The sequence below is a fragment of the Schistosoma haematobium genome, chromosome 1 (genome assembly GCF_000699445.3).
Source record: "Schistosoma haematobium chromosome 1, whole genome shotgun sequence".
Taxonomy (NCBI): Eukaryota; Metazoa; Platyhelminthes; class Trematoda; order Strigeidida; family Schistosomatidae; genus Schistosoma; species Schistosoma haematobium.
Genome location: NC_067196.1, coordinates 29044161 through 29071973, shown reverse-complemented (window position 1 = coordinate 29071973; position 27813 = coordinate 29044161). Strand labels below are relative to the sequence as shown.

Genomic DNA, 27813 nt, shown 5'->3' with positions numbered 1-27813 from the left:
TTCTCTAACTTTTATCTTTACGTATTTATATGCTAATCATTTTACATTGCACTTTTATTACATTATCAAGTCACATTTATTCATTATTCCATGAAAATAATTGTCACTGATCTCACCTACAGAAACAAATTTTTATTAGTCAGTAGAGTTTGTTCAACACTTTGCATTTAACGACAGTATTTTTCAATATAAAAATGACATACCCCTTTTTGGTGATCAGATATCCAGAAATAGCTATGCACTGTATACTTCAGACGTATGTATTGCTAAATGACCCATGAGCACAAAATGGGTCTTTATTTGAGAAAAGAAAACATTACAAAAGTATCTTTGAAATGAAGTCTCAGTGGTGTAAAAAAATAGAAAATTAAAAAATCATTTCAAAATTCTAAATTTAGGTTTATGGAAATTAAACATTATGATTGATATCTCAGCATGTAATGTTCTGTTCTACGCCACAAGTCTGAAAAATTCCTCATATATGTTCTATATGTTATGAAAAAAAGAATAGTAATAACTCACCATGAATCTTCTTTCAAAAGATAGACACATGTTTTCATTTATATACCAAAAGTTTTTTACATCTCGAATTCATAATAATCCACACTATTTATTTGCCTCTGAATAGACAAGTATCGGATTCCGTGTATTTTGACAAGTTCAATCAAAAGTTGAAACAGATTTCAGGTTAAAATTCTAGTTAGTTTTACCAGTCACATAAAATTCTAGAATGAACATCATTTTGCATTATTATATATTAATATTTAGATATTTGTACATATAGTAAAATATATTGTTCAGTTCCTCTCCTTTAATATCAACATGGAGAATAAACAAGCATTTAAAAATTAAATCCATCACTGTTGCACAAGCTTGTGGTTAGTTTGTAGCTTTATAACGCGTACTACGTTCGAAGAGGAAGGTTATAGGATCGAGTTCTGCCATGAATATTAATACTAGGATCAAAGTCATCCAAAAGACTACTATCAAATAAAACGAAACTCACATCTTAGATTCCATTAGTTGCTATTATCCAAATTAGACTGAACATTTATTGAATATTATTTCACAAATCTTCAAAAGAATTATACTGAGTATAAAGTGACATTTCTAGATCTACTCGGTTTAATTTCGCTGATTACGATCACTTCAATGTAAAAAAAAACGATGCATACCAGTTATTATGACCGTTTACATCGTATATACGTACATATATTGGTGGCCCGTAATGCTTATAACTACTATATAATAATCAAGATAACAAATTCAGTTAAAATAGTACTGCCAACTTATGATCAATAGATCAAATAATAGACTAAGAACGTTGGCAATACTAATTCATATCAGCTTCCTGTCATTCTATTTGTTAAGTGTATACTATTTGTGCAGATAATTACAAACATTGCACATTCAATTCAGTGAGTGAAAGACTATGTTAATCCTATTACTAATATATGGAATTTTAATTTCATTACTGAATGGAGTTACACAGATACCAAAGGTCAATATAAGCTAGAAAATAGGATAAAAAAACTCGAAATTTATTGAGTTTCCTGGACGTACAGTGAATTTTTTCATGACGGATATAACTACACTCAAAACTATCAGTCTCTTACTAGCTTAAATAGGTTTTCACTTTACCAACTGGTTTTTATAAATTATATCATTTTTTGTAAAACAGTCATAGACATTACGAAAAGTTAGAGCCTGATAATGTTATTTCCCTAAACCGTTCCAATTCTATCCAATATATTACATTATGGTGACCAAACAAAAGAGTTAAATATAGTGTCATTTATGTTTACTTTATAAATAATAACTAGAATTTCAACATCTTGACAGTCTTCTCAAGCTATCGTAGTTCACATTTTAAAAAAAGTAGAAAATTACTCTAGCGACAAATGCTTCCGATATGAAAATTTCAGTGTGAACAAAATGTGAGTAAAATGAAAAATAGAATATCTAATTTTGCCTTTTTTAGTTAAGGAAAACTTCGTGTTTTGTCTTATGTTTTTGTTTTTAAAAACATCATACTGATTAAGTTCATTTCAATTTTAACATATTTATGATCTTTTTAACATTTAAGATTTTAAACATTATCAAAAACAAATGGTATTTTCTCTGAACATATTCTGTAATATACTATTAATTCGAGTCCTGGAGTGAACATCAACTATGAGATGCAGGTAAATCCAGCTGACGAGTCCTAAATAGGACGAAACGAGCATTCTGGATTCCACTGCTAACCATCATCCATCTTTTCTTATAAAGCTTGTGATTTAATGCATTATAAAGTCCATTTGCACATTATGCACATATACCAATAAGAGACTGATCAGTTGTAGTCTTAAATAACTGTGGGAAGATAAAAGCAAACAATATCAAGTGAATTTCACTATTAACTTATGCAGTAAATCCAATGATAATCATAATAATACAATTTCTTTTATCTTTCGTTTTGTGGTAAATGATTTGAAGTTTTCAAAAAGTAATATAAACATAAACATAATTAGATGTACATCACAAATATACCGACAATGTTCCATAATTAAAAGAATAATTTCTCTGATCACATGTTAGTTTTCTTTTTGTTTGTTTTCTTCAATTCTCTAGGTGAATGAATGTACATACATTTATTATTAGATATAGTTTAACATATAAAAAAATTTGATGTATTGACTAGAAATCATGAAATTACATCATAAGTGTACATGATTTACTATATATGTGGTTAAAAGAATGTACTATAAAATTCCATAATCTATAAATAGAAAATAATTTACGTTTAACCACTAGATCACTGAATCGGCATCCAATAGTGTTAATGTCTAAATTCAACTAATCCACGAAACTGAGTAATGTGTCCACTATTGTCTTTAGTGAGTTGTTATCTCACAATAGATCTGGTCGAACTCCACTGATCACTGCTTCTCAATAGAACTCTAGGAAATACCTCTTGAAGCCAGTCACCAGTAAGCATATGTTGATTAGTATCAGAAGGAGTTTCTGTAAATATTATAGTAGATTGAAGCTATACCACTATGGAAAACGTGGAAGCACTGGATGACTGTTTCATCCTAGTGTGAGATTCCTCAGCAGTATGTATCTACGATTCATGAACTGTTGTCGTTTTCTTCTTACGCTATCATATACATTTTCTGATAACATTAAGAATAATTTATGTAATTTATCTAATATATAATAATATTGTTTTTTTCCACTTTAAAAACAATTTGTTGATGATGTTTTCTAAAAAGAGAAAACCTATCAGTTAGATTAATATTGAAAAGAACAATAATGATGAATTTGTCGGATTTTGTTATAGTTTCATTAGTGGTATACAATCTATGATATTCCAGAACTGAAAGTAGAAAGTGAATTTGATAATGTAAACAGAAAAATGAAGTTTATATGAAAAGTTCAAAAAGAAAAAGTAAAATGATATTATCAGTTATTATAAGTATAAATAGGACATCAGAGAGAGAGAGAGAGAATGCTTTGGTATAATAACAATAATAAACTTTATAAGGCTTGTGAATAGATGGTAATGTAGTAAATAAGTTATGTTGATTATTTTGAATAAAACAAATACAATTTGGCTAATAATAAATTTATGAACATGATAAGAGTTTCATTCAGTTAGTTATTTTAGTAAATTTTCATAAAGTAAGAACAACGAATTTTGCAAGTGATGTGAATATTAGGACTCAGTAGCTAAGTGAACAACACAATGGTGTTTGAAGTGAACGGTACTGGGTTCAAGTCCCAGAATGAATATTAACTCTGGGATGCAGGTACATCTCAAATAGAATGAGACGTGCATTCTGGATTTCACTGCTAGCCACTATTCATCTTCGTTAAGAAGTGAATATCATTCATTTCATGTACACTAAATTCCCTACATTAGCATTGTGAAGAGTCCCACAATAGGACGAAACGGCCGTCCAGTGCTTCCAGGTTTTCAATTGTGATGGTCTAACATCAATCGGTTCATGATCTCAATCAAAAAATAAAATACATTTGATTCGTTGTACAACGTGTATAAAATCATTTAATTGATTAGTGAAAAATAATTATACACTTTCACTTTTTTGTGTGTGTTCAATAAATAGATGAATGGATTTAGTGAGAGAATGAAAAAGAGATCATGCCACAAGTGAGCATAAGAAACATATGTAAATTTTTATAACTATACTGGACAAACAAATGAAGATGTTAGCAAATAATATTAAAAAAATAACAGTGAGGTCGTCAAAATAATGGTGATAATAATATTAACATTGATAATAGTAGTTGAAGAGGGTATAAGGAATAAATAACTAGAACTAATTTCATCTCACAATACTCATTGTTCTTGCTGTACATCACTAGAAATGAGTTGAAAGATAGTCATGAAGTAATCAGATAATGAAAACTTGTAATTCAACCAAATAGGACCTACTTGTGTAAATGAGAACAAGAAACTCTGTTAAATTAAATGAATTTATTTCATTTCTTTTGCTATAAATCTTTCACAAATATACTGATTTGTATAAATAAGTAATATGCTTTATAAATGTCATTTTGTATGTAAGCTGTATAGTAGCATTTATACTGCCAGGGCAAATGAAGATTAATAAATAATTGCTTTTGAATATATAAACCAGGTTTTAGACTCTTGTTAAAAATGAATTCAGCAAATTTCTGAATGATAGAACATGGTTATTTATTTACCACTTTGAAGGACATTATGTTGCCATTTTATGTTTTTTCTCATGTTGTATCATTAAGAAACGTCTGGAATTAACAATAATGAATTTCATTCTTCTTTTTGACTGAAGCTATTTAGAAGGACATTATAAATCCAAAGTAGGTCCGAATATTTGTTCTGTCAACGTAACCACCCCGGTCATTATTTGTAAATTTATACATACGATTAATAACAGTATAAAAAAATATACATTAACGCTCTTAAGCTGAATATACTGTTTTAAAAAGAATTCATGTTTACAGTCATCCACATTCATTGATATGGGTGATAATTTTACCCTTCATGAACATCTCCGAATACATAAACCCGTAGTATTTGAGAGGTTCATTTTTAAAAATATTCCTAAATTGAAAATAACACTTTGTATTTCACACTGCACAGTGAATAAAAAATCGAAATCAGTATTTATACTAGCAGCAGTACAACCACTGGATGGGGCATTAAACAATATTTAAAGAACGTAACATTAGATATTTCATAAATATTAATGTATGTCGTCATGAAACTACTTTATGAATGTTTTGTAATAAAGAGAGAGATTTTTCACATAAATATCGTGATTTGATTCTACCTGTTGTGATTTATTTTTTCAGTGTCATGTTCTTCTCTCTGTTTGGTCAGTTAATTTAGTGAATTGAGTATTATTGACTCCCAATACATCACTTGTTTGGTAAATCATTTTCTCAAGATCTAAAATAATATTAGATGTGGACCCGTCGTCGTATTGTAAAATAATTAAAAAAAACAATAATCGCAAATGAATTAGCTCTTCATTAAGAGATGCGATTTTTTGTTGATGAACTATTGATTTTATACACAGTTAACTGTTTCATAAAACCACAATTGTCTCATCGGATAACACATTTTGTGGAGAGATCCTTGAGAATTTTTATCATCGTCGATCCTAAATACCTCCAAACTATTGGTTTCACATTCTCAGTCCAAGCTATTCAGAATCTAAAACACGAACAACACGTAGAGTTAACACATTTGGCAAATAATGAATTCTTTTTTTTATATTTTAGTTTTTCGTATAGTATTCAAACAATGAGACTTAATATACTTGTGTATGCTTCTAAAAATTTCAGGTAAACCCATTCAATGTTGGGTGCCACAAGAGTTCACACATTCTTGGGAAGAATATGCAGAAAATCTCTGTTGGGTACAGAATACATATTTCCTTCATCCAAGTGATCAAGTCCCTGAAGATGATTATGAATTGACAAAAGTCAGATATATAGGCTACTATCAGTGGATAGCAATAGTATTAGCTGGACAAGCGATGTTATGTTGGGTACCTCAAATATTATGGCGAGTTGGATCAAAACGATTACCCGTTTTACTGCGATCAGCTAAAGAGGCATCAGTACCAGACAGAGAACTTAGACAAAAAGCTATTTCATGTTTAGTAGCTACATTAGAAGAGCAAGCTGAATCAACTGCAAGACATAGACGAGCAACAAGTACAATTAAACGAATATTGTGTAGTTTTCGACCAAATACGCGTATAACTTTTCTGTTTTTTATAGTTCGTATTTGTTTTATCGGTAATTCAGTTGGCCAAATTTACCTCATGAAAAAATTTATTGGGACCAATAGTACAATGTTTGGCATGGATGTTTTAAATGATTTAATTACTGGCCAAGAATGGGAAACATCAGGTAAATTTCCACGTGTGACATTTTGCACGGTTCGTGTCAGGAAAATGGGGCAAATAAAGCCTGCAAGGTGAGTATATTTTTCCAGTTACATCATATGTATATATACATATATATAATTTTGTGAATGATTATTATTTGAGATGCTTCCATGATTAAACTTTTAATGTGTGTGCCGACTGTCTTGTAAAATCTAACAATTTACAATAACTATATTGTCTAAAAGACTATTTGATTTCATTAAACATATATAAAATTTCCGAAACCATGTATTCAAAAAAAGTATAGTTTTAGTGTTATTTCTGCTTTTCTTTCAAATAACCTATACTTGTTGAAAATCAGACTGATGACCTAATCGGAAACGTGTCACTTTATAAGAGATATGTGGACGATATCTTAGTTGTTTGTGAGAGAAAAGAGGATATGTACTGTTAATTAAATAAACTTAACACTCTCCAAAACCATATTAGTCTCTCATGTGAAGAGGAGAAGAACGATCAGCTTCCCTTCCTAGATATACTTCTGAGTAGACGAGAAGATAGCTCAGTTAAGCGATCTATTTCTAAAAAATCAACGTGGACTGGTCAATATCTTAGTTATTATAGTTATTGTCCTGTGGAATACAAACGTGGTTTGATAAGGTGTCTTTTCAACAGACCCGATCGTATTTGTACAAACGACGCGATTGATGATGATGTTAAGTTGTTAAATAAAATGTTAATAGAAAATGGCTATCCTCTGAAATTCATAAATAGATGGAAAGTCCATGGTACACCAAGACCTACTGTAGCCTCGGTAGAGTAAAAGCCTGTCTACATCACCTTACCATTCAGAGGTGATTCAAATAGCCTTTTATTGAAACAAAGGCTTAAATCAGTCATCAATAAAACGTATTGCGCAGCAAAGGTCATCATCAAAGAAAGAACAAGGTGCATGCTTCATTTAAAACCTAAAAGACATGAAAACGATTGTGTCACATCCCACTGTGTTTACCAATTTAAATGTGTGTGTGGTCACACATACATAGGGAGGAGCAGTCGTGATCTCAACATTAGGGAGAGTGAACATATACCCAAATGGCTGCAGAAACAAATACAATCAAGTGACCCAATAAGAGCAGAGGATAAACATTCATCATCCTCTATTGCTAAACGTATAATTGAAACAGGTCACAAGATTGATCTAAACTCAGCTTTTGTGGTATTAGAACAACACATATAAGCGAACAATTGTTTTCAATTAGATCGTCATCAGGCTTTACTCTAATATACATGAATATCTATACGAAAATTTTGTGGTATTGTATAAAGGTGTAAAAGGGCGTATACTAAGGTATATTGAAGCCTTAGCCATACGAAAATTCAAACCCCTTTTGTGTGTTTAAAAACAGTTTATTCTTACCTTAAACCTACCCTGGTAATATTGACTTATTATCCAGAGTGATTAGGTTACGAATTGTGTTCAAATTATTATTATTATTATTACTCTTATCATTATCCTAATCTCCTCTTACCCCGTTTCCAGTCTAGTTGACCTTTTATTCTTATATATAAATGCTCTTAACAAGTACATGTGTGATCAGAGTGTTCGAAATGTATTACGCTAATATATCATATAGTTCTGATAATCTTTGTCTTCTAATTACATTATCGAAATCTATACTTTCTTCTCTATCGATATATCATTTAGTCATACTCCTCTAATCTTGTCTAATTTAACAGTGTTTATTCTTTTTTATTAGTGCTAAGATTATTCTAATTTTCGATAATATTGATAATGATCATGGAAAATGATAAACTGATTGTAGTTAATATGATATTGAAATAAATTTCATTTCAACTTATTTGTTTCAAAGTTAAATGATAGATTTCTAATATTCAAATATGGAGCCTTTCAATTCTCATTAATTTTCGGTAAATATCTAAATTAAATAGGTAGATAATTTTGTTTACTTTAATTTAAAACATTGAAACTTATGATTAAGTGTATAAAACAAATACCATATTAACCATTTTATTACCGACTCTTATTTACAATATGAAGTGACAACAAAACTGTATGTCATTTTTCAATTAGAAATTGATTAATCATTTTATGTTAGTTACAAAAGGGAATGATTTACTAACACTATGAATAAATATTATTTCAAATCTTGTAATTCATAAATGCACTTTTACTAAAGTTCCGATCGACCAAATCAAGCATAAGTAGTGAAATCTTTGAAGCTAAATTTTGTTTAATCATTATTCTATAGTACTATTGAAATAGCATTCTATGTATGAAAAAGAATTTTTTTTCATTATTTTCATTCTCATTAATATCCTTCTTTATTAATTTATTGGTCTGTTCAAAGTCAATTTCGAATCATATTGTGTGTTATGATAAATTACTCGGTTTTCAGTTTTATGTCTGTTATGAGGATTTGAATGAATTGGGAGATTCTACAGCAATTTGGAAGAATCTCCCGGTCTCCCACATTGTACGAGCATTCCATGTACCTAAATCAACGGTTGCTCTAGTTGTCAGGAGGGGTATTCACCATGAGGCGTTATAGCTCTTTGAAATGAAGACCCTCTAACTTCCAAGGCACAGTTTAAATGGTTTGAATTGTTTTTTCTGGTTAGAGTTTTTTTTAGCAAGTTAGTTTTCTATGGGATAGTGTCGCTAACCCCGTGCCTAACGCTCCTCCTTTATTCGGGCTTCAGACAGTTAGTAACCCCACTGGGGCTCCAGGCGGAATTTAAATGCTAAATAAAAACAAATACTGAACAATGGAATCTTTTTATTCTATTAAATTATCTCTTTAATATTTAAATCATGTAACAGTACAAATTTGGAAGAAATTTTTTTACATTCAATTGTTATTAAAGTACAAAGAACTTCATTTATACTAAATTCAACAACAAAAGTGCTTTTAATGCCTTACAATGATTAAGTATTTAATTAATTTTTCATGTTTTTATTATAATCGAGTAAAAAATTGATGATCTTATGACCAGAAGTAGAATACATATCTTGCCCTAAAATAAATGCGTTGTCTATTTTACTTTTTTTTCTTCTCTTCATTTTCATGTTTATAAATATGACTGTATTAGAACAAATTGTTAAACGTATATATAGACCGTGTTTCTAACCTCTTTTTATAAACACACTAAGGATTATGATAAATTTATTAGAATAATGAAGGTACAACAACTTTTCTTTTTAAGGATTTTCACCTTATGAAATATAACAATCTGTATTAGTTTAGTCTTTTAGTATTATTAAAATAATGTTATAATACGAGTAGTGACCAATATTACATTTATATATTTATTTAAATGATAATTAGTATGAAACTTATATCCAAGGTTTAGTGTCAACTACCTGTAACAACTTAACATCAAAAACGTATACATACAATGTCGAATTACTTTGACTAGTATACAGATTACAACTTGACTGAGAGAATTTTATCAAATCTTAGGCGCAAAACAAACATAACATTTGTCATTGGTTGCATTTTTTTCAAAGAATATTTATCTTTTACGAGATGCTTTTGCTAAGGCCACCCCCAAATTTACCTTTCGACCCGGGCTTGAGACTAGCAGTAACACATGAAGGGCTCCATGAAGTGTTAAAATTCCTCACTAGGTAGTAATTAGTCAACTGTAAGCATTTTGGCTATACAAGGGGTCATTTGTGGTCAGAGTAGTTGAGTGGTAATGTCTCAGACTGTGGAAATAAGAGATGCAGGTCGAAACCAACTAGGAAGAGCCTACATGTACGTCTTACTGACGAATGCCAAAGAGCATGAAACCTAGATCATAGGTCTTCTGTTGACTAAACATCTTGAGACATTTTAACAAATCCCTATTATTTTCATTGGTTAAAATGACCATAAAAGCTAGTCAACCAAACAAACAATGAATGAATTGAAGTTAATCTAAACCAGTTTCAAACATAAACAGAAATGTCATAAGTGTATTTTTTCTATATAAACTTTGTGAAAATACAATAATTATAGAATAGAATGTAATACGATGTTCTGTCGTACAGAGTTGTTAAAGTTTTCGTGCTTTCAGTTGACATCTAGTTTTATTTACTTAGAGCATATTTATTTGCTATTAGTTTGTTAAGTTAAAATTTTTAAGGTGAGGAAGCATTTTTTTCTCTTCTACAAAACTATTCAACACTCATTTGTTTACCATAGGTAATTGTTTTTCAAAAGACTAATCTTATATTCGCGAATTTAGTGAAAATAATAAAGTTGAGCATAGAACAAAAATAATGAATAACTGGAATATACATTCATTATTACAGTTTGTGTAATATCGACAAAATCACCGGGAACTAATTTACATATGAACATGTGTTGGTGTAAATTATTGTCTGGTTATCTTAATAAACAATATTATTTCAATGAATGAACTAAATTTTCATATGTAGTAGAAATGGCCATTGAACACAGAGTGTGATTGATAAGACGTAACTGATGTCATGGAAAGAAAAGTCAATTTTCGATTGATTTATTCATTATGAGTTTTGTTCAAGATTACTTCCGTTTTGATTCAGTGTAATGATGACTCAATGTAGTATTTGTTCTCTTTTCTCGTATGATATTCTATTCTGCATAATATACGATATTCTTCTATTCCATTGACATGAACTATGCTCAGTATGTGATTTGTTATAACTCTAAGTATTTTTCATAAATGTGATTGCATTCTAATTATTAATAAAAATGGGTGTACAATCAATATATATATGAGTGTATTTTCTACTAGAGTCGTTGTCGTCGTGGTCGTGTTTAGGGGTTAATAAATCATCACTTATACCAGTCTTTGTGTTCTTACTTTTGCGTCGTGGGAATTTCAGTGGTCTCTCGTTCCCAGTATAAGTGATAAGCGTTTTCGACATAACAATCAGCCATGACCAGATACAAAAAGTAGCATTAAAAGAGCCAAGACAATAAGCATTCGAACGACAAATTATAACAATAACATCATTCGTTGTTACTGAACGATGGAGCCTGTCCTTAAATGATTAACATAAATGTATTCAAGGTTTTATGTCAAGTGAGTAATATTACTGGATTTGATAGATTTCTATATAGAAAATAGTATGAACACCATTGTAACGGGAATAAAAAAGAAGCAACCACGTTCAAAACCCCTTTGCGTATATTATGCCTAGAAATAGCAAAATAAAGACTTTTGAATAAATATACCATTTGTTGATTGATTGACAGATTATATTTATTGTACTGAAATGTTTGGATGACTATAAACTGGATGGATAATAAATACAATTAACTTTTTCAAAGGCTTTTTTGACAAAGATTTAATCACTGAATTCATGAGTCAATTGAATCTAGACCGCCATGGAAAACCTGGAAGCATTGGACGGCCGTTTCGTCCTAGTATTGTACTTAAAATCAAATCTAGTTAGTCGATTCAACAAATATTCGTCGAATATAAAGGCAAATTTTCTATTTACTGAATTACGTTAATTGTGTTTCAAACATGATCGCTAAATATTTAATACATTAAATAATTAACGAGTATACCAGGTCAGTTGTGAGATAGGAACTCACTGAAGACACTGGTGTACGGTGGCGCAACAACGTGGATTGGTTGAAGTTAGACATTAACAACACTGGATGCCGACTCAGTGGTCTAGTTGTTTAAGCGCCTGGCGCGATACCGATAGGTCTTGGGTTCGAATCTCGCGGGGTGTGGGGTCGTGAATGCGCACTTCTGAGGAGTTCCATACTAGGACGAAACTGCCATCCAGTGCTTCCAGGTTTTCCATGGTGGTCTAGCTTCAATTGACTCATGATTTCAACCAGTGAAATATCAAAATACCAGGACAGACCTCTCAATTAACATCTTTCCATACAAATATGCACTACTATGGAGTAAATTTAATAATTAACTCAGATTATAAAGAAAAAATGGTTCTTGTTAATATTAACTACATACACAAAGGGAAAAGCAAGATTCTCCGATCCAGCACAGCGTGCAACAATTGAATCACGCATTACGGACGAAATTTGGAAGATGTAAAAACCCTTACAAATCTGGGCAGCATCATTGATTAACACGGTGGATCTGATACAGATGTGAAGGCGCAGATCGTCAAAGCAAGAGCAGCATATTTACAACTGCAGAACATTTGCATCTCAAAACAAATGTCAACCAACACCAAGGTCAGTATTTTCAATATGAATACGGTATGGGGCGGAAACCTGAAGAACTACGAAAGCTATCATCCAGAAGATACAGATGTTTATTAATAGTTGTCTACGAATAATACTTTGGATCCATTAGCCAGACACTTTCAGCAACAACCTACTATGGGAGAGAACAAACCATATCTCAGCGGAGAAAGAAATCAGGAATAAGCTCTGGAAGTGGAGAGGACACACATTGAGGAAAACAATCAACTTCGTCACAAGTCAAGCCCTCACTTGAACTCCTCAAAGTCGAAGGAGAAGAGGAAAACCAAAGGGTACATTACATCGAGAAATGGAGACAGACATGAGAAAAATGAACGAAAATTGGCCAGGAGTTTAAAGGAAGTCCCAAGCCAATCTTATAGCTTTGTTTTTAGTATATAATTTCAATGTGTTTTATGATTTATACTCTATAAATTTGTACAATCAAGCATACACGCTATACATCTTTCCCCTATATATATATATATATGTATGTATGTATATATTAATTAACAAACTGTTTACAGTGAAAATCTGATGATAATGATTTATTTTCCATTTTGTTTTTATTTTCTAGACATAAAAGTAATGGATTATATTGGCGTCTATTTTACATATTTCCGTTTCTCTCTTCCAAATGCTGTTGAAATTTTCTCTCTAAATTTATATATTTTCTTTTCACTTTTCATTGAAAACAATTAAAATTTAGTTTATTTTAGGGGAAAAACATTAAAAAATTTTTTTTACAGGAGACTATCATGCTTCTTTGTTGATATTTAAATGAGAAAAATAAACTTTCGAAAAAAGAGACGTAAAAGAAAACCCAACAAAGTAGTCTATCAAGAAAACATCGAAAAACACGGAAACGACATTTAAATGTAAGAAATTATGATAGTTGACTTCTTCCGATGATAAACAAAGTCTAGGAGAATTTACTCAATTACCGAAAAATATCCAGGTATTAATATTTTCTAAACATGACTTTTATGGTAGGTATCTTATTAACATCAAAGAGATTCAAGTTGTGGTTATCAAACTAAGTGATTATTATGATCATCAAGAGAAGTGAAATAGATAACGTAATGATACTTGAATAAACATCAACTATTAGTATTTTAAATGTACAAAATGTGAAATAAAACAATTATAACAGCCATTTCAAAGTAATTGGGAATAATTCTCAATAAGTTTGGCTAGACTATATGCTAGGTTTGAAGCTATCACGAGTTCACTTAATCTGCGAACGAGAAACGAGACTTGGTGACCAAAGACCAGCAAGCTAGCTATTGATGCATCCTAGCCCCTCTAACTAGAGGGAGAAGACCAAGCTTGGAATGTGAAGTATATTCTGCAAAACAGCCAGAACGAGCGATCATGACAAACGCAATTTAAAACGTATATATATCAATTATATATATATATAGTCGAAGATTTTTAAATATTTAGTCGATAAGTTAGTCAATTAACTGACATTGAAATATTTAAATATTTAATTGATAAGAATAGTTTAGTTAATTAACAATTATACGGTAAGAATACATGTATAATATTGGTCCAAAAATTACCACTCATTATTCTTATCGGGGCATAACACTGTAATTTATGAACGGACTAGTCAGGTTTAGGATAACAGGTCTCGGATTTTGGCACGATATTCATTCACTCAATTGTCTAAATAGCGTCCTGGCATTTTAGCTGATGTTATTTCGTAATGAAAATCTTAAATCTACTTCCGGTGAGACTATAATTGATGGACAACATTTAATCGACGCTAAAGTGGCCTTGAGATTGTCCACCAAATAACTAGGACTAAATGAGGGTTATAAACCAGTATGGGGAATTAGAAATACGATCAACAGTTGATGATTAAGATTAGAAATTAGATTTAAGGTTTTTGTCACGAACTGACATCAGCTATAACTCCTGTATGTAAATGGTAGTTTCTCATAATAATTCATCCAGCTCAATTTTATTCATAGTGAGGTATTGTTAAGGAGTATTTTGATAAGTATTTTTGTCCTTACTATCTCCAAACTTCAAATAATTATTAATTATTGTAGATAGTAACCATATAAAAGTAGAAAACTAATCAAAGCTTTCTCTTATTTCTTGTTGAAATATTTGTCTTTTCATTCACATCGTAACGAAATAAATGTCAAATGAAATGTAAATAACGCTTTATTGTTACATTAGGTGTTCACACAATTATAGGAGTAAACATGAACCGAGACACTAGAACATCTAGCACTCATAGTATGCATTGTATTTATTTAACTACTTAATATACACTTTATAATCATAATCTCGTAATCAAGTTAACACTAAACCCCACCATTCTCGGAAATTTGTCTCAGTAAATACATATCCTAATTAGTAAGACATAATATAGTTGCTAAAACGACATTTAAAATTTAGAAATATAAATGAGCACAGAAATTGAGGATGTGGAGAAACACTTACACAACTTTGTATCTGATCATTTTTATTACGAGAGCTAACGAAAATTTCCAACAACTTTATAGATTTTGTTACATTCTATTATTATCCAAGTTTCATCATTATTATAACATAATTATAACACAGATTACCAGTATATATTCATAATTATCTGTTTATGTCATATTATGTGAAATAAATCTGAGGTCACCGTTCGTATATACATGCTAAATGAAGCAATATGGATAATAGTCTCTGACATTTCGGAAATTATTTAAATTATCTAACAAATATAATATTGAATTATTGACTAGTCGATTGAAGACAGTAAGAACACATAGATATTTTGTCGTTTTTTTTAAAAACCTAAATATACCACTATTCAATATGTTAGTTTCGCATTAACTTCACTTACAAATGAATAAAGAAATTTCGATGAGACTATAATTTATGGAGGACATTTAATCGATGCTAAAGTGACCTTGAGAGTGTCCACCAAATAACTAAGATCAAGTGAGGTTTATAAACCAGTGTAAGAAATTAGAATTATAATTTACAGTTGATGGTTAAGGTTCGAAATTAGATTTAAGGTTTTTATCACTAACTGACATCAGCTATAATGCTAAAACTCTATTTAACTAAATGGATGAGTAGAATTCGCGGTAACATTAGACATTTGTTATCTTATATCTGATTGATTTGTCCATAAAATATAGTCTCGCCGAAATTTCTAGAAAATTAAGATGAAACATCAATATAAAGGTGTCCTGAATATACCGTACAATCTTCAATAATTTACTCAAGCAAATAAACTCTACTATATATATATATATATATATATATATATATATATATAGAGAGAGAGAGAGAGAGCATCTAACCCTTTATCGAAACAAATAAAACAAAATGTAATAATAATAAATTAGGGGATTATTCTAACTGATTAATCAGTGATTTAATTTTTTTCCTTTTATTTATTTTATTTTAAATTCTTATTAAAATATTAAACATTTTTAGTGTATTAAAAAATTCCTATGAGACATATTTAAAAAATCACTTCGTTTATCTTTTATAACAGTTTGAAACTTTACGGTCACTTAATTCACTATTAAATTTTAATAATAATAAGTATCTATCGAGTTGTTAGATTGAAGTTAAGTCATTTAATTTACTATAGATAAGTAATATATAATGTAAGTATTATTCGATTGAAGTTGATGTAGCATAAATTTGAACTTATATATATATAAATATATGAGAAATTAAAAATAAGATTCTTATAAAAAAAAAATAACACTAGTAGTTGAGATCATCAGTCATTTGAAGCTAGACCTCTATGGAAAACCTGGAAGCACTGGAAGGCCGTTTCGTTCAATTGTGGGACTTCTCAGCAGTGTGCATTCACGATCTCGCCTTTTGGGATTCGAATCCAGGACCTGTCGGTCTCGCGTGCGAATGCTTATCATCTAGACCACTCAGCCGGCATCTAATAGTGTTAATGTTTAACTTCAATCAACGCTTTATTAAGCAATATTATTACTTACAATTTGTTTTAGTCCATTTTTAATATTATGTGATTATTTATTTTCATTTAAACTTATAGTTAATGAAGTAACATGAAATGATGAAATAACCATTGTCCGTTGTGTCAAATTTCCTGCATTTAAATTTATTTAACAAATTAGTCATGTAAAATAAATAAATAACATGATGGAAACAAGTGACAGGTAGATATTTTAGTTGAATTTACTGAAAGTTCCACAATAGGATGAAACGACCGTCCAGTGCTTCCAGGTTTACCATGGTGGTCTAGCTTCAACTGACTCATGATCTCAACCATTGAAATTACTATAATATCCACAATACCCTTCGGATAAAAATAAAATAGTTGAGAAGAACTGAAGAAAAATTAAACGGAAATATTAGTGTTTAACCTATAATTACAAATTATTCAAAATTCTATTTAGTCGAGTGTAATTTTTAACATGAAATGATATTAGTAGGATGAATATTAGAAAAATAACAAGTGATGTTAATCTATGCTTTTTTTCTACATTTAGCCTCTCTAATAATGTGAACAGTAGTTTTACAATTAGTATTATTCCATTGATTCATTTAGGTTAAATTCATTAGTCCATATGATCATTATTTGTTAAAACAAGAATTAATACTCTTGAATCTAATCAGTTTCTTTGATATACTGATCTTTTAAAGTCATAAAAACAATAATAAAAAGAAAATGATTTAGATTTGCATACATGACTAAAAGGTTTAACATCTCATTGTGAACAGTCCAAATTATGTCAAGCCTTTACAAGATTTATAACATACTTTTATTAATCTTTATCAAAGTGTGAGCAATTTCGACAAGTATTCAATAATATGCCCATTTTATTTGCTTAAAATCTCACTCATGATGTAGGAATTCACTTCATGAACGTACAAATATTTATAAGTAGAGATGAGAAGGTGACTAGTAATGGAGTCCGAAATGCGAGTTTCGTCCTATTTATTACTTCACTGTTAGTCATCATCCATCTCTGCCTATAATGCTTGTGACTTAAAATAATATCGAGGCGATCAGCACAGGATGTACATATGCCATTATGTGACTGATTAAATGCAGTCCTAAATATCAATGGGAAGATTCAAACGACCAACACAAAAACGTGTCAATATTTGTTGAATTTTATCCAACATTGAGATTTTCTTTTTTAGAAAAACATTACATTGTGTGATTTCAGAAATAAATAGACAAAACATATGAATCTAGTTACAATCAAATATTATATCTTGTGATATAAAATTTTTAGAGTGTATTAAAGAACTGATTAAGGGAAAAACATTCTTTTTTAAATATGATTAATTTTCGAGATACGATGACGGTTGGAGGTAGGCAACAGGAAACCCTGAACCTGTGTTTTGTGCTACCCGGCACTCGTCGGCAAGGTGTGCCTCTAATCTTGGGGAGACTGATACTCCCTGACGTATTGGATCCCGTGTAATCCAGCTTCACAGTCAGAGACCTTACCACTGAGGTATCCGGGCCGTGACCGACCTCCTGTAGGACTGAGATGTATTTACAATTGATTGATCACTGGGTGATGACCAATGTCATATATGTCACGTCTTTCTTAGCGCGGATCAAATCCTATCGACTCAATGTCGAGTCACCTACACTGGTGACCACATTGCGACTTGGCCGATAAGATTCGATTTGCACCTGAAATACATGACATTGGTTTTGTGACGACAACCACACTCCAGAACGGTTAAAGTTTGGTCATCGAATCTATAATTAGTGTCACCTTTTCCCATTTGATGGACAATAAACATAATATTAACCTAGAGAAAAAAACCCACCCTTTCTCCTAGATCATTATCAAATAGTTTATAATCTACATTATCAATATTATTATTACCAGTGCGATAATAACGACACAGTTTCTCGTCTATTTAATCCCATTTTTAAGAACGATGAAAATCCATTGGTTAGAGCTCATCACCTTTGTGCGATCTTATCCATCTGTTCTTCAGCGTTCAGTAAAAGTATAATGTCTACCACTCCGAACATTTTTTCCGTCCACGAAATTGACGGCTGCTACATATAAGAGCATAATTGTCAATGGACATCTCATTTTAATCGCCTAGAGCTATATATGTCTTTGATGAACACACCATATCGGCGCATTCCGAATTCCGCAATGCTAAGACAGATACAGTATAAGTTAGAGATTCAGATAAAATCTTCAGTAAAAATGGCACTCAACCGCTGAATATACGAAGAAATGCCAGGAAATGCTTGATATCACACACATACTAAACAATGAATAAGGGATACAGAAACTTTCCCAATTTTGTTCTCATATAATCCATTTACTTGATAAATGATACACACAAATAGTTTCTCATAATAGTTGGGATAGTTTTTGACATTTAAACGAACTTAAGAGTCTCGAAAGTGTAACTAATTTTGTCTCTAGGTAACAGGTTGTCGAGATAATTGCTTTAAAGCAATACTTACTTCCTTATTTACAGCTATGCAAAAAATTCGAAGTGAGAATTTACATGGTTTGTTTTTCTAGAGTTTTTATGTTTGCTCTTATTATTTTTTTATGAGTAAACATTACAATCGATATTACACCACAATATTGTTTCACACCATCTAATTATTAGTTTTTAAATCTTATAGGCTTATAAAGTTTTAAATAAGGATGTGTAAAGATAATGAAAGGACTCATTTATAATGGTTTCAACTGCGACATCAAATAATAATTTTTCTTACAATATACGGTTAATTGTATTTTATGGCAGATTTTATAGCTGATAATAAGAGAGAATCAAATAGTTGAAATCACGGAATGACTTTATTTTGACAACTTTCGACAAAGTATATAACGGCGCAGAAATATCCACTCACGACAAGAAAGCTTATTAGTGAACGAGTTATTTTTAGACCATTAAACTACCCTAAATTATTACAAATTTTCATCTTCAGTCCATTTAAATTGATGAAGGCTATTTCACAACTAACATGGATGAAAATAAAAACAATACTAAAATGAAATAACGGCATCACAACAAAACAGTGACAATGGTATTTTATCTAGTAATCTTTGAGCATATATAATTAACATACAATCAATTTCAATACTTGAACCGGCTTTTTACAAAAAAATTAATAGTTCATATCTGTTATTCCTTGATGCTTTAAATTTGTACCGTTCTATTTAAAGCATTATTTAAATGTGTAGACAGAATAAGCTATATCTCATTGTTAAAGAAATATTCTTTCAAATAACTCCTAACTCTTTTTTCCCATCATGAGGATCAACAATTAATGACTTTTGTGTTCAATGAAAGTATACATTATATGATTCGTAACTATGAATTTTGAGATGGTGGAGAAGATTCGTAGCTCAGGTGGATGGTTTTGATGGAGTTTTGTTCTCTGCTCAGCTGAGCATGAATCAAAATAACTATGAATCCTACACTCCTTAGCATCATCTAAAGTATCTAATAATTTAAAATAAATACTAACGTGTAAAAGCAGCAATATAAACCTGTTCTCTTCTAAATCATGTTTAGTTTTTAAAGAGAAGAAAAGAAATTTAGAAATTACACTTTTTACTATTCATAGTAACTCATGAAAAAATATAAGCGTTCTCCAGATTGTGTTACATCCGATTTTGAATCGTTTTTATTTCTTCTTGCCGCTAAAAAAAATAATAAAACAAGATATTCAATGAAAATAATTGTTCAATTAAACAACTTTTCCTTCCATTTTATTTTTCAACTGATTACTAATTGTATTCTGTGTCAACTTTATTTATTATTCAAAGAAGTAAAGAAAAAATCAGTTTAGAAAAGAGTTATAAGAGAATAGGTTTACATTTACAAACTAATATGTAGGTATGTTAAATTGTCCATAAATTGATTAATTGAAAACTCATTACTCATTGTATTTTAATTGTTTAAGGGAATACTTTAGTGTAACTTTAGTTTGAATAGATGAGTATATATATATATATATATATATATATATATATGGCTATGTCTTCTGATTTCTATTATTTACACTTGAATACATTCTATTTAGCATTACTAAAGAGTTATTTTTTTGGATTCTTTTACACTGGTCATTAATTTTATATATAAATGGTAGTCGAACGCCATCGGTCATTTAGCCGATGCTGTAAAGTTTAAAGTTGTATTAACCTATTTAATAGAATGTCAACATTTTTCAAAATGTTCACAAATTTAATTTGTTGCCTTGAGAATTTGATTTATCTATAAAGTGATTAAAAGATTTCATACAGAGTATAGAATAAAGTTTGGTTGTGTATGATTAAATTATTTAGCCAGAAATAAAGTCAAAATGAAAATACTAGATGGTCATAAACAAATTTTTTTGGAAAAATAACACCTCATCAATTTTAGTTCCAATGAATAACTTTAATTTCACATTAAAAAGTTAATAAAACTATTCTATTCAAACGGGTCTATTGTGAGATAGTAACTCACCCCGAGAGGCGGGATTGAGGAGTCGTATAGTAGGACGAAACGGTCATTCAGTGCTTCCAGGTTTTTCATGATTGACTCATGAATTCAACTATAAAATATTATAGTATCATTGAACAAACTTAACAATCTGTTTTTAATGTAAATAGTTTCATCCACCTGAATATTTTATAACACTAAATGATTTAAAATAATCATAACTAAACAGTTAGCTGACATATTTATTATCTGTAAATATTTGTGATTTCATTAATGCTTGTATTAGGAACTGAATCCGCTTACTTTCTGTTGATATATGAATAAATACTTTAATATCATTATACGAGGCTAATCAAATTTAGTACTAAATATCAACAAAAACAGTAAACACAGACCTTTACAAGTAGTGATGAGTATCGTATCTATTATAAACATCAAAAACGGGATAAAGATAAATCTAGCCGACACTTCTTATTTTCGATACCTCCAAGATTCCAGTTTTGAGACACTATCTCATAGAAGAATGTAGTAAATTAGGCATCACATAACAAACTTAATCTAGATAGCCGAACTACGATTTATTTGACAAAGTATGTTTCCATAGAATATCAGTAATATAAATTATGATTTAAAAATTAATACCAGAAATCATAAGAAAATATTATTCAGCGAAACAAAATGCAATTTTAATCAATAGGACCCATGTATTACGATTATTTATCCATTTATATTAGACTGAGTGGTAATTCAGATCTAAATGTATACTAATCATATCGAGAAGTGCGTACGAGGAGTCGATTGGTTAATGTGCGAATATTATCCTGTCAATTACTAAACGACAATATCCATTGTTTATTGAAACGAAAGGTTCAAGAATGTAATTCCCAATAGATATATTCCATTGATGTCATTTTGAGTAAATTGTGAGGATTCGATTGATTGGTCGAATAAAAAATAACTGCACATAGAATTGTTTTAGAAAATCAGTTTGTATACTGATCTTTATTTGTCAAACCGACTAGTCAATTTAACTAAGGCGTAATCTAAACCATAACATCTAAGTAACAGTTAACAAAATACAATATTTTTCCTTGCAATACTTAGTGTATGTTTAGTTCCAGAATTCAATTTATAATGGAACTATTATTCGCAATTTTATTCGTATTATCTTGGTGTTTAAAACACTTTCTAACACTCATTGGTATAAAAAACATGATCAGGTGAGAAATATTTCTTATTATTAAGGTTCTCAACATTGACTTTTACTAAGAAACGGGAATCACAACTGACAGTAAAATAGAAAGTCTAATCATATTTTAAAAAGTCTAATCATCTATGAGATTACTTAAAACTTAATGAGAATGCTTACAACATTGATAGTTACAGGGCTCAAAATTTTAACTACAATGTATATCAAAACTTATGGACAGATTACAGAGAAAACTGATAACAGATGTAGCAAACTTTAAGAGTGGTAAACAAGCATAACAATTATTTAAAAAAGAACAGTCCATTGTTTTCTGATTTTTCTATTTGCTCGATTAAAATCAATCCTTGAAGTGAAACTACAAAGCAAGCAGCATACACAACTTTCAGTATAAAGAATAGCGAAAAAAGGGCCATGTTTTGTGGTTGCAAAACAATAGTCATTGAATTTGAAAGTCAGTCAAGTGGTTAGCAATTAACATCAATGGCATAACAGTTAAAAGAATGCACATTTCTTCATTAGAATAATCTTAAGGAAATTATTTAGTCATACTTCATAAGTAAAAAGTAGTAGCCTCAAAAACGTTGATCTGATCATTTTTATTATCGGGATTAACAAAACTTTCCAACAACTTTATAGTTTTTGTTACATTCTGTTATTACTTAAGTTTTCATATTTTAACACAGATTACCGACATATGTTTATAATTATCTGTTTGTGTCATATTGTGTGAAATGAATCAAAGATCACTGTTCATAAATTTTTCGAATAAAATATATATCTATGACAATAATATGGATACAATTATTTGAGTTAATTTATATAATTTCGTTGTATTTAACGCTCGCAAAGTTTAACGTAAACCGAATATGACTTTACAAGCATTTTGCAATTTTTTTGCTCATTGTATATATTTGGTGTAAATCGATAACCCAATGATTAAAGTCTTAGCATTCTCGAGCTTTTAGAAATACAATTAAATGATTGAAATTATGAGCCAATCAATGTTATGCCACCAATGAAAATATGGAAGCACTAGATGGCCGACTTGTTCTAGGATGGATCTCCTCAACAGAGCACGCGGGACTCGAACCTGGGATCGTCGATCTGGCGTCTACTCTTAACCTCTAAACCACTGATTCAACAGTGTTAATGACTAACTTCAACTAATCCACGATATTATGTGGCCATCTTTGATAATGTTTGGTAACTGTCTCACATCCGACACGGCGGATCCAGTGTAAGGAATCGTGGGTGCACACTGTTGAGTAGTCCCATACTAGGACGAGACAGCCATCTAGTGCTTCCAGGTTTTGATGGTGGTCTAAACTTCATCGATCCGTGATCCTCCATCTCCCTATACTGATAATTAAATAGATTAAACAAAATTCGATCATATATATATATATATATATTGATAATCCAGAATTCGAGATCAAGATATACTTTAGTTCAGATATTTTTCTCCTCAATCTGTATATAAATGAGTTTTGTATTCCTAGTATTGTTAATATCACTGATTGTAGCTTTAATAATGTTAGCATACTCACTCCGTTTTACGGTGGCTTCGATATCATATCATATATTATTTGATACTGATTAGTATCGAAATTCAAGTATACAATAAATTTTTTGGTATACCTTAGCTGTATTATTATCATATAAACTTTATAGTATATTATAATCGTCTTCAAAATCATTGCACTACGCTTTGTGTTTTAGTATTTACTATTAATTACGATGAATCTATCGCGAACAACTCTTACATTAGTTTTCAAATAACCTGCCTACATTGCATCAATAAACATTAACATAATTATTTCATTCTGACTGATCACCATGTATTCACAATGATTCAGTATTAAACATATTTAGATCACAATAGAACTCAAAAATTTATAATTAACTATTATTAAATGTACTTAATATAGAGATTATAGTTTTAGGCATAGAAATCAAAAATGGAAAATGAATTTTCAATTGATTATTGGTGTTTGTAAGAAAGTGAACAAACGATAGTTAAAATTATATTAAATTTCTAAAGATAAATAAATGGATAAATAGATGCCGAGTTGTAAATGTAAAAACTGCATTTTGATATCAGTCAAATGCAGAATTCCTTTCAACATTATATATATATATATATATATATATATATATATATATATATATATATATATATATATATATAAAACAATGCCCAAGGGAAAATTATCTCGATAACTGAACAATAGTAAACACTTCCTGATTTGCTCTAACAACATTTATACAAATCTCGCCCTAATTCTGTTTGTTGTATGTATGTGAACGTAAAATTGTGTATTATGAAAATTTAATTAATTCTTATGAAGCACAGAAAAAATAATTTTCATTTTAGTTAAAAGTATATTTATTGATTTTATCAATTTTTTTGGTTTTGATTTCGTTAAGTACTTGGAAAAAAACCATCATGTTTAACATTGATCCAGTTAATTCATTGTTTTTTTCTTCTATCTTGAACGTAAAAGCGATGAATAATTATAGAAAGGCGATGAAGGTCTGTATAAGTAGCATATCAGATAAATTGTTTCAGACATGTGTTGAAGGAATAAACTGCCACTTTCATCATCTTTGTTGTAGGGCGTTAACTTACAGTTGTTAGCCTACATCTTTTTTCTCCCAATGAACAAACATTGAATTAAGATTTTACAACAGGGAAAAGCAGGTATTGAAATACCCGACGAGTAATTTATCTATTTAGAACATTTTTTGTGGATTTTCGTTTCATACTGTCCACTTACAATGTGTACTCTGACACTTTAGATACCGAACAATAGTCTATTAAATATTCCAATCAAAATACCAGTATGATTAAATAAACGTCTCGCACTAATTCTTACTAATAAAACACTAAAAATTAATTATATATAAAAAGATGAGTGATAACTCTTCATAAATACCAAGTTTCAATTCCCAACACACTAAAACATTTATGATACTAAACTGAATAAAAAGTTTGTGATTAACTAACTGTATTTTACGGAAGTTGAAAGTAATCTGTGGTTAATGTGTCAAATACAACTTTGCAATAGAGACGGTATAAAAAGTTCTTGGATAATAATAGACTTACTGAGTTTTTAGAGAATGGCATTTTTACGTATTTTCACTGCCCTAGCATAATTACATTTCTTATATATGGTTTAATCAATCGGAATGGTTTTATAAGTTCGCATTTTTATGTCATACTAAACAGTAGAAATGTTTACGTTATTATGCGATAACCGAAGTTTTTAAAGCTTGTCAAGAAAGAATTATTTAAAATAACATTCTTTGATTAGGAGTTAGCGCACAGTGAATATCAGCCATAAAATCAAACAATAGTGGTATACTTGATGCAGTCTATATCAACTGTCAACATGTGTATACATTTTTAAAAACTGAAAGCTGCTAAGTTCTCATAGAAAGTAAACCATTGATGAATTACAATAGAAAATTATTTAGAAATACTACACAAATATCAAGGTTTGGATCAGAAATATTACTTATAACTTGAAAAGCGATAGAATTAAGCGTACAGAATTCAAAATTTAATAAGACGTTCAAAACGATAGTAAAAAGTACTTGTAAGAGTTAGGTTTAGATTTAAAGAAGCAAATTAATTGTCGGTGTGACATTCACGTATTCACTGACATCAATGCAACTTACTCGCTTTGAATTGCTCACGTCTACTTAAGGAATCATTATATGGGTAGATGACAAAACAGTGGATGTTAAATGATTGACAAGTTAATCTTACACGCTGTGTATACGGATAATATACTAATCAGTTAAACTACGCTGTCCTAATTTATTGGTTTCATTTGAATTATTGAGTAGTCTAACTTATTTTGTCTACAAGACATTTCCGTAATTTTAAGAACTATTATTACTGAATTCAACCATTCATTCTTTACATGCTTGCAAGTAGTGAAAATTTATTCATCCAAAAATATACACTATTCAACAGACAAGTTATCCACTTAAAAAATAAAATACTTACTTTTGAATAGATACCCTCTCATACTGATTTCAATAACAAAAAATTGCTGAAACTCATAGGAACTACCTATAATTATTTCATTCCAAGTTAATTATCATACTTGATGAAGTATGAAGGTTCAACGCTTATTAGAAGAAAGCGAATTATACCTAGCTTTTGCTTCCTTTTGGTAATTGATTTGGTAAATGAAACAGAAAGTAGTACAATCTTTAGGATGTCCACTTTTCTGCTTATTTCCACTCATTATCGGAATAAATATCTAAGTATGTACACCTTCCGAGCTCATTATTTTTAAATAAAAAGAAGTGAGAATAATACTAAGTTGATAACTGTTCCAAAATTCAGGCAAATAATTATCGAAATCACTTTTCCAGAGAACGTTTGTTTTAACCAATTTTCAACTTTGAGTTATGCTGTTTTTATACAAATTTCATCGTGGATCAATTTAAGTTAGACAATTCCACTGTTGGATGCCGGCTCAGTGGTCAAGAGGTTAGGCGTTCGCACGCAAGACCGATGAGTCCTGGGTTCGAGTCTCACGTGTGGGAGCGTGGATGTATACTGCTGACAAAATGGCCGCCCAATGCATCTAGATCTTCCATGATAGTTTTATACTGACCAGTTCATATTCTCAATTAAAATTTCATTGTATTTGTACTTGTTCATATAATTTTGAAAGATTTGATAATCATATAGTTTCAATGCATGTTTAATTATTTGTTTTTTCACGCATTTTCTTTCTTTTGTTTTCTTTTTTCAACAGCTATACTCTTCAATGTGTATTGCCAATTAATTATTTTGTGGAAAAAGTATATGTCTTTCTATGGTTCTGGTTTGTGATTCTTTCAATTGTCACCATATTAAGTACACTTCAATGGGCTTTCAACACACTTGTACCAGTTAGACGAATAGCTTATATAAAACAATATATTCGAGCTATTCGACAACTTTCCAATACTGAAGAAAGAGATTGTACACGATTTGTAAATTATAATCTTGGTCCAGATGGTGTACTGATATTACAAGTTGTTTCTAGGGTTTCTAGTGATTTAATTGCATTGGATGTAACAGCAACATTATGGAGTAATTATAGACATGCTAAAATTACTGGCACTGAAGAAGATATCAATAGATTTTTGGAAAATGTTAATCGAGGAACAAATGCCGTATAGTAGTAGCCAGGTCGGGTAATAAAACAATTAATTCAAATATTATTCTTACTATCATTTCATTAAATAACATGAATATAGTACATTCATCCCGATCCCTACTTTTATATCCCACACCGCTACTATGAATACATGTTACCCGACCGAAAAACTCAAATAAATCCACTAGAAACGCTCAAACAATTCCAATTATTCAAAAAAACTTTACAGATAATATATCAGAGAAATTTCACAGAACAGTGTTCGAATATACAGCTATACCCACACACACACACATGGATACATAGATGTGTTTTGTTTACACGCCTTACTCTTCGATATATATATATATATATATTGCATATAATCGTTCTGTGAGACAATTATTCTAGGTTAT

At 30.1% G+C, this 27813-nt stretch overlaps 1 protein-coding gene across 1 annotated transcript in view; it reads left to right on the top strand.

Annotated features, from left to right (window-relative positions):
* Nucleotides 1–27440, top strand: part of UNC9 (Innexin unc-9) — a gene marked incomplete at its 3' end in the record, with an annotated part of 73611 nt that extends 46171 nt beyond the window's left edge. The window contains exons 2-3 of the mRNA XM_035731441.2: nucleotides 5839–6478; nucleotides 27032–27440. Coding sequence (XP_035586876.1) covers nucleotides 5839–6478; nucleotides 27032–27440 — 1049 coding nt within the window. The remainder of the gene's footprint in view (nucleotides 1–5838; nucleotides 6479–27031) is intronic.
* Nucleotides 27441–27813: the final 373 nt, after the last annotated feature.